The 12,772-nt window shown below is 42.6% G+C and overlaps 2 protein-coding genes across 5 annotated transcripts in view; one reads left to right on the plus strand and one right to left on the minus strand.

The window, feature by feature from the left end:
* The window catches only part of Tiam2 (T cell lymphoma invasion and metastasis 2), a 194,124-nt gene extending 187,086 nt beyond the window's left edge, over nt 1-7,038 (plus strand). For 3 of the 4 annotated variants that reach the window (XM_029532809.1, XM_029532808.1, XM_029532810.1), the window contains exons 8-13: nt 658-766; nt 1,208-1,266; nt 2,480-2,585; nt 3,807-3,894; nt 4,398-4,552; nt 5,949-7,038. In XM_029532809.1, the coding sequence (XP_029388669.1) occupies nt 658-766; nt 1,208-1,266; nt 2,480-2,585; nt 3,807-3,894; nt 4,398-4,552; nt 5,949-6,568 (1,137 nt within the window). In that variant the 3' untranslated portion in view covers nt 6,569-7,038. The remainder of the gene's footprint in view (nt 1-657; nt 767-1,207; nt 1,267-2,479; nt 2,586-3,806; nt 3,895-4,397; nt 4,553-5,948) is intronic. The other variant, XM_021221237.1, reaches the window with a different exon arrangement.
* A 2-nt stretch (nt 7,039-7,040) lies between these two features.
* Tfb1m (transcription factor B1, mitochondrial) overlaps nt 7,041-12,772 on the minus strand; it is a 46,744-nt gene continuing 41,012 nt past the window's right edge. The window contains exons 6-7 of the mRNA XM_021221484.2: nt 9,443-9,570; nt 7,041-7,591 (exon numbers count right to left, since the gene is read on the minus strand). Of these exons, the coding sequence (XP_021077143.1) occupies nt 7,348-7,591; nt 9,443-9,570 (372 nt within the window). The 3' untranslated portion in view covers nt 7,041-7,347. The remainder of the gene's footprint in view (nt 7,592-9,442; nt 9,571-12,772) is intronic.

Genomic DNA, 12,772 nt, shown 5'->3' on the forward strand with positions numbered 1-12,772 from the left:
TTTAAAGCACATATAAGAAGTAGAAAGCGGCAGGAACTGAAAAGGGACAGAGTTCCTTTTTTTTTTTTTTTTAAATTTAGGTCAATTAGATGTATTTTATTAGCAGCTCTTCAGGTTTATCAACCTGAAGTAAACGCTAAGTAAACAGACTCCTTAGATGAACATGGCTTCTGTGGCAGAATTGTCACCTATATAAGTGTGTACTGAAGCAAAAATAAAAAAAAACAATGTACCACTTCCTATTAGTAAACAGTCCTGCAATCCCAGCTATTTGGGAGGCTGATGCAGAATTGCGGTATCAAAGCCTGCCTGGGTTTCAGGGTAAGTTTAAGGTCAGCCTAAGAAATTTAGAAGGACCCAGTCTCAAAACAAAAAATAAAAAGAGGCCCAGGGCAAGGTTGTAGCTCAGTGGTAAAACCCTGGTCCAGCAGGCAGGAAGCATAAATCATCTCTATTACTAATATTATTAATAGGGGGTGCAGCTTGATGCTTGCCTCACATTTGCATACATTCCACCACTTCACACTATGCTGATGGAGACTATATAAATACAACAGTAAGCATGTACATTTTAACAGTGAGCACATGTGTACAATTATGTCTGACATCAAAATCTCCATGGTTTCCACATCTTTGTTTCTTGTCTTTACAATGTAGGTGACAGAGCTGTCAATGGGGGAACTTCTGATGCATTCCACAGTTTCCTGGTTGAATCCGTTCATGTCTCTAGGAAAAGCCAGGAAGGACATTGAGCTCACAGTATTTGGTTGGTATTCCTTCCAGAAGTGTTAATGGTAACAACAAGCTTGACTAACACTGCTGTTCTTGCTGACTCCTGGTTTTGGGGAGTTGGGAAGATGCTGCTAGGGGAAGCACCTCATGAGGTAGTTTGGAAACCTGCTGTCTAAACAGTGCTACATTTCAAATCCTCTTCCTTCTCACCCAGAACTGGGAGAGCACGTAGGTAGTATGTTCTCGATGAGGCCTAGATGCCCTGGCCTTAACTGTCAATACAACAATGGATAAACAAATGCCAGGACCTGCTTTCCTAACCAGGGCAAAGCAGGTGCTAATGCAGTGGAATTTCAGAGACATGAGTTTCAAGGACTTTGTTCCCAGAAAGCACCCAGCTCTAATTTAACCTGGGAAGAGTTTGCAAAGAATAACAAGACCTTTTTTTCTTTTTTCTTTTTTAAATTCTCTTTAGTTTTTAAGAGAGCTGTCATACTGGTTTATAAAGAAAACTGCAAGCTGAAAAAGAAACTGGTAAGAGCAATGACTTTCAATCACTACTGCCTCCTCACAGCTCCCCTTACTGTACTAAAAGCTTGCTAAGAACCAGGGTCCAACGGAATGTAACGCCATCCATCTTATTTTGTTACACTTTATTTTAAAGCACTTACAAATAAATAAAAACATCACACCCCAAGTCTACGAGGCTCGATGACCTTGTACAGTTAGAATAGCAATAGGAATAAAAGCTGCGGAACTTCACGGTAAAGTTTACATTCAGCGCTGACTCATGTATCAACCATCAAAACCAAAATATTCACGACACAATTAGAACCAGAAAACCAACCAGCTTTACGTCCTCTCCATAGCTAGAGCATATTACTTGAACTCAGTCCTTCCTAATTCCCTTGTAGTTTAGCCTTTCCTGTTCTTCTCATGTTATATTGTACTCAAATGTATATTTTAAATACATGCATATATAGAGTAAATAGAGTATGCACAAACACTGCTGGCTAGATTCTGCACATGAGAAGAACATTCAGTTTTTTCTGAGATCCAGTGACCTCATTTAATATTTACTTTCTAAGTCCATCCACTTTATTGTAAATGTTTAATATCACTTTTCTTTGGGGCTGAGTGCCCCACCCCCTGCCCCAAATTTTCCTTACCCATTCATCTTTTGATGGCCAATTAGTTTGATCCCGGTTCTTTGCCACAGTGGATAAAGCAGCAATAAACATGGGAGTGCAAACATCTCTATGGTGGGCTATTGAGTTCTCTGCACATCTGCCTAGAAGTGTAATAGCTGTCCATCTATTTTAAAAGATTTACGACAAACACCTATGTGAGGCCAAAACAGAAAACTTATTCCCTGAACATAATAGTACACAAGGTTCCATACACACAGAGGGCCACAATGTTTTGACTTTAGAACTAATTTTTACTTTGATTCAAAAAGTCAAGACCCAAACAAAACTCCCAAGTATTTGATGAGAACTTTGCCATGGACACCATAAGCCACCAGCAGGCACTGGAGACTGCAGGAAGGCAAGGCTGCTGTCTTCATAGAGATAGGGAACCTTGTGTTCCATGAACTCTCTCACTTTGGCACAGTCCCAGCTCCAAGCCTGGGAGGTCTGAGAACTGGGTGTGTACCTGGTTTGTATGTATGTTAGGCACACACATCAAGATACCTGTTCACTGTACACACGACTGTAACTCTTCCTGGTGGTCTCTCGTGTTGCAGCCCTCGAATTCCCGGCCTGCTCATAACTCTGCTGACTTGGATCCGTTTAAATTCCGCTGGTTGATTCCCATATCTGCGCTTCAAGTTAGACTGGGGAACACGGCAGGTAAACACTTTGGGGGAAATGCAGTGACAAGGTGTGCTTTTCATCCATGTGGGATGGAAACATAAGGCTTCCATGTTAACAAGATTCCCGACAGGCAGGAATGGTTTATTTGAGCCCATGGGTTTTGGGCCGTGGTGCAATGGCAGCATAGCACATTATAGCAGAAGTGTGTGCGGGCAGACATCTGTTCACTGTGTTGGACAGGAAGCAGAGGAAGACAGGAGTGGGTGAGGGCCTTAGTGACCTAGAGCACACCTTCTCTGACATACCACCCTCCCCCTAGGTCCACTCTTACAGCTCCCACCCCTTCTCCCTCCAGGCTTGATGTGCGTGGGCCCCGGGAACCCCTGGGGTCACTTCTGCATGTACTTTTTAGAGAGAGAAAATGAGAACTGGGTTGTCTTGGCGTTTCTTCGCAATCTTTTGGAAGAAAGCAAGTGGCACTGGACGGCCTTTTACGGGTTCTACATGGTTTCTTCACTTTTACACTCAACAGCTGTCACCATTTCCTTTTTGCTGTGGGCTTTGATACCCTAAAATTAAAGTTCCACAAATTTATATTTTATGAACTTAGACATACTAGAAAATTCCTTAATATTAAGAGTACTGCAAATAAAGAAAACACAACACCCCCCCCCCCGCCTTGACTTAGAACAATGTTTGGAGGAACTTCTAAACTAACTAACTGGCAGGAAAAGTCTTTGATGATAGAGACCCACAGGCTTATGTGGTCCTGTCAGAGGTGCTTTATGTTTCTAAGAATGTGACTGCATGGGACGGTGTGTGTGTGTGTGTGTGTGTGTGTGTGTGTGCTCTGTCACCTCAAGCTCCTGAGCAAATCGTCCTGTTTATTTCAAGAGGGGGAAGGATCTGGAACTAGGTAGCTGAGGCAAGATGCCTGCCACAAATTCAACAACAGCCTGGGCTACACACACACACACACACACACACACACACACACACACACACACCAGAAGTGAAAGAACAAAACAAACAAAAACCCCCACAATAAAAACTACCACCAACAAAACAACCAGGCACCTCCAAGGAGGGATGGAGAATTTCAGCCCAAGTTTTGTAGCTCTTTCTTACTATCGCAGTGTGTGCTATGGACGGAAATGGACAGACCTCTGGACGTGTGAATTGTTGATACCCCAGGTATCCTCAACTGTGGGATTTCGGCAAAGTTGTGGACTCTTGTTTCCACTTCCTTTTCCCCAGGGACTGAAAATAATTCCACATGGGAGCTGATTCATACCAAGTCAGAAATTGAAGGACGGCCAGAAACCATTTTTCAACTGTGCTGCAGGTACTTCCCTTGACACACCATGTAAGACTTCGTTGTGTCCCTTTAAAGGGGAGTTAAGGGGCCGAAGAGATAGCTACGAAGCTAGAAGCACTTGATGCTCTTCCGCAGGACTTGGGATTGGTTCCCAGCACCCGTTTTTTGTGGCTTACAACCACTTGTAACTCTAGCTCTGTGGGATCTGACAACCTCTGGTCTGTTCAGTGACACCCCCCCACACACACAACATGGAGTACACATATGGATACACACAATTACACATAAGTAAATATGTTTGTTTTTTTTTTTAACTGTTTGTGGGGGTATGTTTTTTTGGTGCCCCGCTGAATTTTGGTATGAGGGCACAGCTTCACCTTAAAAAGAGCAACTGACATACTTTAAGTCAGAAAAGCCTTGGTGGGGTAACTTGCTAGCTTCTGAGGGCAAGGCAGCTAGACAGGGCTTTATCCCTAGGAAGGCCCACGAAGCAGCAGAAAGACAGTGCATGCTCTGTTTTCTCCCCCCAGTGACAGTGAGAGCAAAGCTAGCATCGTTAAGGTGATCCGCTCGATTCTGAGAGAGAACTTCCGGCGCCAAGTAAAGTGCGAGTTGCCACTGGAGAAGACCTGTAAGGACCGCCTAGTGCCTCTTAAGAACCGAGTTCCTGTTTCAGCCAAATTAGGTGAGAATTTGTCAGCCCAGTGTTTTAATGAAGAAAACAGCGCGAGGTTGTAATACAGCTATAACTGAATCTGTTGCTGGTCAAGAGTAACTTCACTTCCTCTTAAGAGAACCATGCCTTTTGCCCTGGCATCCTCTCCTAAGTAGCCCACCCCAGCCTCAATCCCCTCCCCCACCAGCTGGCATAATGCAATGCACTCTTACCTTTTCATTTCTTCCTCTAAGAGAAACAGGAGTCTGGGGGCTTTGCTTACTCTGTAGGGTTTCCAGTTCTAGGCTTCCTAAAGGTCGATACTTAATTTGGACCAAAGACTGGATATACTCATTCTTACGCGATCACTGCCTGTAGGTCATCAGCCTAGATTATACTGTTCTTAATCTTTCTTCCTACTTTCCAATTGTTTCTTCCTTTATTTATTTATTTTTTCTAGTGGTGCTAAGGAATGAAACCAGGGCCTTTTGATAGATGCTAGTTAGGCCTTCCACCACTGAGCTCTATCTCTGAATTCTTTGTAATCTTATAGGGCATACATAGTCTCTCTCTCCTTTCTCCCACACCAATGTGATCTTTCCATATCTGCATACATTCTATTCTATTGTCAAGATAGTCTGTGGTCATCAAAAATGTGCTAATGGCTTACAGAAACACCCAAAACTAAGAATTCCCTTTCCAATTCTAGAGAACACTCCCCAATTCCCCCACACAATTAAATGCTCACAATGTTAATTCTCTTAATGCTGATTATAAATTCCAGCACAGACAGTGTTCAAGAGAGGTAAGAACACTTTTTCAGGTTCTAATGGAGTATCTAGGGAAATAAACAGGGAAGCTATGTGTAGAGGTGTAGTATATTATTTTTGGATTAAAAGGTAAAAGAATGTAACCTAAATTTTTATTAGTCATTAACTGTTCAATCAACTTATTGGCAAATTAGTAACTCTAGCCCTTATGGTAGTTGGAACATTATTGTTCTATCTATATGATAAAGCTCTGGGAATCTAAAAAAACAGCTGAATCCCAACTTCATTTCAGACATGCCTGGGGGCATGGCTAAGTGGGCACAGAGCTTGCCCAGCATTTGGTGAACTCCAGCATGCATAAAACTGGGTGTGGTGGTGCACACACACAGTGATCACAGCACTTGAATACAGAGAGGCAGAGTTTAAGACTGTCCTCAGCTAGATAACGAGTTTGAAGCCAGCTGGAGCTATATAAGAGACCCAACAACAAAACCCTAAAAGCATCAGTAAATTCATGGTCTGACCTAAATGGTTTTGCCACCTACTACTACCCATAATAAAATCTTCACATAAGTGTCATCCCTGGGGCCCTAACTCTACATTGTAGACTCTGTTCCTGTGTCATGTGGAGAAACATGTGTTTTTCTTCTTGGTAGCCTCATCCAGGTCGTTGAAGGTCCTCAGAACATCCTCCAGCAGCGAGTGGCCTCCCGAGCCCAGCAAGGGCGACTCACTGGACTCGGATGAGTGCAGCCTGAGCAGCAGCACCCAGAGCAGCGGCTGCTGCCCCGTAGCCGAGAGCAGGCAAGACTCTAAGAGCGTCGAGCTGGAGAAAGACACCCAGGAGGGTCTGCCAGAGTTTCCAGACGGTCTCATCAAAGAAAGCGACATTCTGAGTGATGAAGATGAGGACTTGCACCACCCTCTGAAACAGGGCAGCCCTACTAAGGACATTGAGCTTCAGTTCCAGAGACTGAGAATCTCGGAGGAACCCGGTGTGCAGCCAGCTGGGCAGCAGTCTCTCACAGAGTCAGGTGAACAGCCCAAGCTGGTCAGGGGCCACTTTTGCCCCATTAAACGGAAAGCAAACAGTACCAAGAGGGGCAGAGGAACTTTGCTCAAGGCGCAGACTCGTCACCAGTCCCTGGACAGCCACCCAGAAACTGCCAGCATCGATCTAAACTTGGTTCTGGAGAGAGAATTCAGTGTCCAGAGTTTAACTTCAGTCGTTAATGAGGAGTGTTTTTATGAAGCACAGAGCCATGGCAAATCATGATTTGTGTAGTGTGGTTACAATGCTCATGTTTTCAAATTGTTGGAAAAGAGAAACTGCAGGAAAACTATTCATGTTTGAGTTTTACGCAGTATATTTTTTCCACAAAACCTGTAAAGATTTAAGTTATTTTAATTTATTGTGAATCAGAAAACTAGATTTAGTCGGTCAGAATCTGTAAAGTACTAGCGTCTATCCCTTTGAGCAGGAATCAAATGATTTAGTCTTGTAATAAAATTGCATTCTAATTATCTTAAGTTATGTGCTTTTTTTCTTGGTAGCATCATCCAGGTCGTTGAAGGTCCTCAGAACATCCTCCAGCAGCGAGTGGCCCAGAGAGCGCAGCAAGGGCGCCTCACTGGGCTCAGGATGTAGCCTGAGCAGGCAAGACGCTAAGAGCACTGTGCTTGGGGAGGTTATGGTTAACAGCTTTTAAAGCCCGCCCCCCCCCCCCCCCAGTCCTTAGGGCATTTTCTTTGAGCTGTTAGGGTTTGCTTTATTTAAAGCACCTTTATTTTTACATGGTTTAGAGGCACAATGTACAGATATTTCATTTTAGAAGGTTGTAATAAATGCTGTTTTTAATAAACATGTCATACCTATGCAGTATATATATTAAAGGAAAGCTTGCACTGTATCTACTTAGTATTTATTTTCTTACCAAATTGAATAGTAAAGTCATGATGTCATCGGTAACTGTCTTTACAGAGAGGTAGGGGGAAGTATGCTCATCTGTGGAGATGGTGGATGGGGACTGGCAGGCCGGAGCCCTAAGGCAGCAATTAGAACCTGCAGCTTTCTGGGTCACCATCTTTTTTTTGGACTTTACTTTTCTTTTGCTTGAGCTCCTCTCTGAAGTTATAAGTAAAGAGTTGCTGGTCTTCATCACACATTTTTCTGTATACATCACACAAACTCTTAAAATGCATGAGCGAGAGGTGGGTGGGCCGGAGAGTTGGATCAATGTCTGCCAACTGTAACAGCCTTCCAGTGCTTTCGAGGCGTTGAGCTTCAGGGAATAACATTCTGAAAGGAAAGTGGGGGAGGGGGAAGAATTTTACTTGAATTATTATGTCAATCATGATATATCTTTGTGCAAACTTCAAAATGACACATCAGTGGATGCCTGAGGCTTGGGTTTTAGAGCCTCTTGGGTTCTCAGGTATGATGCTCTGGAGCCAGGTCTAAGCTAAGACTTGAAAGGTGTGCCCGCAAAAGGAAAACTACCTTCCCAAGGTAAAATGAAACACATTTGATTTGCTCCATTTTAATAAAAGCTTTATTATATCTTATGTAGTAAATTTCTGATTTTGGTTCTCTCGAACCTGGATGTATTAAGTCTTCAAACCTTACTACAAAAGAGTGACTCATTTTGCAAAGTGCTGTTATCTGTTCTGAAAACAATTCTCAATCTTTACAACTCAATCTATTTTAAATTTCATTTTAAAAATATATTTATTATATGTAAGTACACTGAAGCAGTTTTTCAGACACACCAGAAGAGGGCATCTGATCCCATTACAGATGGTTGTGAGCCACCGTGTGGTTGCTGGGAATTGAACTCAGGATCTCCGGAAGAGCAGTCAGTGCTCTTAACCGCTGAGCCATCTCTCCAGCCCTTAAATTTCATTAAATAAAACCAACTATTTTATGAATGAACTTGGATGGTTGAAACCCTGCAAAAGTGTGCCTGGACCTTGATCATGGAGCTTATCCCAGGAGCGTGGCAGAAGCCATGGCAGGTAGAGGATAAACTGTCCTTTCAGCTTGACCCGATGCTTAAGGTGAGGTGACTTGGATCAGTGAGCTCAGCTTCAGGGTATAGTGTCTGATAACAGGTTCTCACCCCTGGGACTACTTTGTGGTATGTTGTGACTGAAAACTATCAACAAGTATCCTTCAGAATGTGTTTCCATATCTGACCCATATCTGTACAGGGGAAGGCGCACTGAAATGAACAGGGCCCATCACTTAGTTTGTGGGAGGAGGGTTTGCCTTGGAAACAGTAGGACCAATTCCAGGGCTTTCAAAAGTAAAATGTACTTTTTGTGATGTCTACTACCTCCAATTAGAACTAGCAGGTATAGATGTATGAGTTATATTTTAAAACTAGGGTCAACAAAAGGCAGGCTGATTCACAACACTCATCAGCAAAAATCCTTTAAGAGGGTTTTATGAGTTGCTTTGGTTTCAGGATGCAGCTGCCTCAACACACCGGAAATCATCTCCTGCACTAACCCACATTTCCTACATCCTTACAGATTACCCAAATGGACCTATCTAAGTCTTAAAGAATGAACAATGAGTGCTAAACACTGAGCCCTTTTAAGCAGCTATATGTTGACTATATTAAGTAGAAACTTTTAAGTACTGCCCCTTCTTCATTCTTAACTGACTATAACTGAACCTAACTAAACACTGTAAAACCCACTAGATAAGAAATTGGTGTGGTTGCTGCAGGGCCATGACTTGGACTTATTTTCCGGGAGGCTCCATGGGCCTGTGCATCAAGCCTGACATAACAAAAGAGCTCCCTGCTGAGAGAAGGTGGGAAGACAGTCTATGATGACATTATGGCTGCTAAGAAGTTATATTTGCTTTCTAGTTCTCAAGTGTGTCCTTAAGGGACAGAGACAGTAACTTGTACAAACTGAGTCCTGACAGAAGCCAAGACCTTCCTAGCAACAAGTCAGCAAAAACTTTAGACTTGTGGGTTTTAGATTGTATTTAAAACCAAACCAAATCTATATATGTCATCTAAGGTGAACCCAGGGCGTTTCCTCAGTGGCGGTTACATGCTGCTAACCACAGGACCTAAACTAAGAGCCTGAATCATACATGCCTTTTAAGCGCCATAAAGTCAAAAAGGATTCTTACCCAAGCCCTCGGTGGCAATATTTCCTTCGAAACTGAAACACATTCTGGACAACTTTTTCTACCAACTTGAATGGCTGCTTGATCTTGGGCTCTATCAAGGGTGTAAGGTGCACCACTCCTACATCAACCTTCATTGAGAAAAATCATTAAAATCAAACATATAGCACAACGTGATTAAGCTTTCCCCAGTCTTGAGGATCAAATCCAGGGCTTCTTGCATGCTTGGCAAACAAATGATCTAACACGGAGCTCTGTCCCTTGTCTTGAACAATTAATTCATCTTTGAAAACCACAGGAGCATGAGCTCTTTAGTGGTTCTCATGAACCCTTCAGTGCCTGTATTTTCTCTGCACACACAAAAAACTAAGTTTTGGATGGTTACAGAAATCCTAGCTAGTTGCAACTATCTATAATGGTGTCCACTAGACCAGAGCTTGATGGTCACTACTTCAAAATTTACATTCAATGACCTTGAAAGCCTATCTGGATAACTGTCAAGGCCAGTAGGCAGGCATGAATTGGTGGTGGGCATTCCCAAGGACTACAAGGGATGATTAGGACAACAGCCATGTTAGGTACAGATGCTGACTGCTTGGCCGGGCTAAATTCATGTGCAGAGACCACACAGGCCAAGAACTTTCTGTAGCAACTTTACATGCACCAGGAGGTAGAGGCTGGACTGATATGGAAGACAATTTTTAACATGTCACTGTTGGACAATGTTTAAGCTGCTACCAGCTGTTGAGGTGGTTTAATTACCAGACAACTAGCGTTTCAAACAGGTGGTAAAAGATTTACCTCTGGCCTCTTCCAAAAATGGACTCATTAGGAATGAATCATTGAGAATTATCACTATAACAAGAAAAATGTGAAGACAGGGAGAAATGGGCTCAACAGAGCCCGGGTGAGCAGCATCGAGATGCCCTACAGAGGTTACACAAGTCGAAGCCTCTAAGTAAAACACTGGCCTCAGGCGTTTAAAGAAAGCCCAACAATGTAGGGAGTGTGGGCAGTGCGGCTGCTTTTCAAAAGCAGGTCTTGTTCCCCAGTCCCCTTCTGGCATCATCATCTCTTAGGATAGCTTGTTTTCCAAAGTCCTGTGGTTGCATAATTCCTTTCACTCTGCCAGCAGCAGATGGGAGAGAACTGGTTTGTTTTTAAGAGGGGGGAAAAGTAAGAGGCTAGAGGCTAAGATGTAAGACCTGGAAGAACAAGAGAAGAGAGACAAGAGAAGACAAGCTTGGCCTTAGGTGACTAGGCTCCCTGGGCACCACAGCAGTGTTTCCACAGCCTGAAATGCATCGACAGCCAGCTCAGAGCTTCCTCTCAGTGGACACTACTGATCCAGTTCAACATGCAGCTATACCAATTGGCTGTAATTGGCAGTAGATCTTTGACCACAGGGGCAGTGTGGTTGGACACACAAGAGTGAAACTGTCCATGGGAGGGCCTTTCTAAACCAACAGGCTCCTAAATGTCCACCAAACTTTAGACTTCTTTGATGATTATTATGGTGAACAGTTGTTGTGAATACTAAGTACAACATTAAATGTTTTTAATAACTTTCCCTTCCCCACCCTCCCTCCTTAATAACATTTAATAACACGTTTCAACTGTGTCAATTGCTCTGTCAATTCCTTATTAACATATACTTCCTGTAAGACTCTTAGACCTACACAAAACAAAATGAGGTGGTTTGTAGTTACAGAGAATCGTAAAGAGAGACTTGTGGAAATAGCATGAGGGTTTTAGAATGCTGGTAAAAAGAAAACCTGGTTCACTCTTAGGGTACTCTCTGGAAGAAACAAGGTTCATAAGTTGGGAAAGAGAAACAGCCAAGATGTACCATAATGACTAAATGTCAAAGACTTTCCACAAAGTCTGACATGTAATCTTTGTCATTCTGGCGAGGTCCTAGAGCATCTTGTATACTTCACCCTATGATGTCATTCTGTGACCCCCCTGTACCTTACAACATTTACCCTCACTGGATTCCTGCCCTGCCTCTTTCAGCCACCTTCTTGAATCAGCTCCAATGTTTTTCACCCATTTCTCCCAAATACACAGTCAACTCTATTAAGTTCTTTTGTAGTCTCAGTGTGTACATTCAACAATCCAGTGGTCTCAAGTTACCTTTCAGCAAAACCCAAACAAATTAAAAAACTAATCAAAACCCAAACAATCAAAAAACAGCATGAGATAAAATTTAGCTTTCATCAAACCTGGGACTATGAAAGTGTCAAAATACTATAAGATCCAGATACTACTAAGTTTAAAGGCACAAGTTCAGGGAAAGATGCACTGATCTTCCTGTATAAAGCTGCCACTCACAAAGGTATTCTTGGATTTTATAAGTAGACTTCTGCTTAATCTCATTCTTTTGCGATCCAGTTAGTGCTTGCTAATACAGGAAACTTAAATGCCTAAAATGCTACAGAACTGTAAGAGCATCCTCTGTAAGCTAACAGACTTCTAGAGTTTGAATAATATAATTTCTGGTACCTAGTTAAGTTGGCATTGTATCAGGCTGAAAGAAAATTCTTATTCACAAATGTAATACTAAATGGCAGAACTCCAACACTCACTGACAGAGAGCTCAGTCTGCAACTGTCCTGCACTGGGGAGGATCACTCCTGTTCACCTTCTTTGTTCACTCCTGTAAAAGCATTTCTTGAAATTACTGAGTGATAGAGGCCCTTTTCTCTAAAAACTACACTGAAGAGTGGTTGGTAACTGTGGTAACAGGTACAAAGTGCTTTTTACTTATAATTGAACACTTATTTAATACAACCATTATGTTTTTCTCTTGAATACTAAATCTTTTGAGTTAAAAAAAAAATCAGGAAAAAAGCTAGATATATTTAAAATACTCTAGCTTCACTGTGGTTCACAGGTATTGCAGCTGTTACTGATTTCGCCCCTCCCCTGGAAGCCTGCACACCACCTTCTAGTGCTCTGAAAGCTAGTCCTCAGGGAGGCGGCTTTCTAGTCAGGTCCAGACTGGGTCCTCTGTATCTTGCTCCAAAGTGCATGGTTTCTTTAGCAACGGAGACTTAACCTTCAACCTCTGAGAAGCAACCAAGGGCAACAGCAATAGCCTATATTGTTTTGTGAATCTCTTGGCCTTCCTTGAGTAAGAACTTGAAAAACGGTTTATTGTACCTGCTATTTAGGCGTTTGTTAGATGGTTTATGGCTTGTGGGAGTAGACCAAGTGGGGTAATTTTATTTACACTATAGATTGATGACAGCATGTCATGATAACTCCAAGGATGCAACAATGGCACTAATATGTTGGTGGTGACCATCTGCTGTCTAATTGGACTTAAGG

Source organism: Mus pahari, chromosome 21, assembly GCF_900095145.1.
Source record: "Mus pahari chromosome 21, PAHARI_EIJ_v1.1, whole genome shotgun sequence".
NCBI classification, from domain to species: domain Eukaryota; kingdom Metazoa; phylum Chordata; class Mammalia; order Rodentia; family Muridae; genus Mus; species Mus pahari.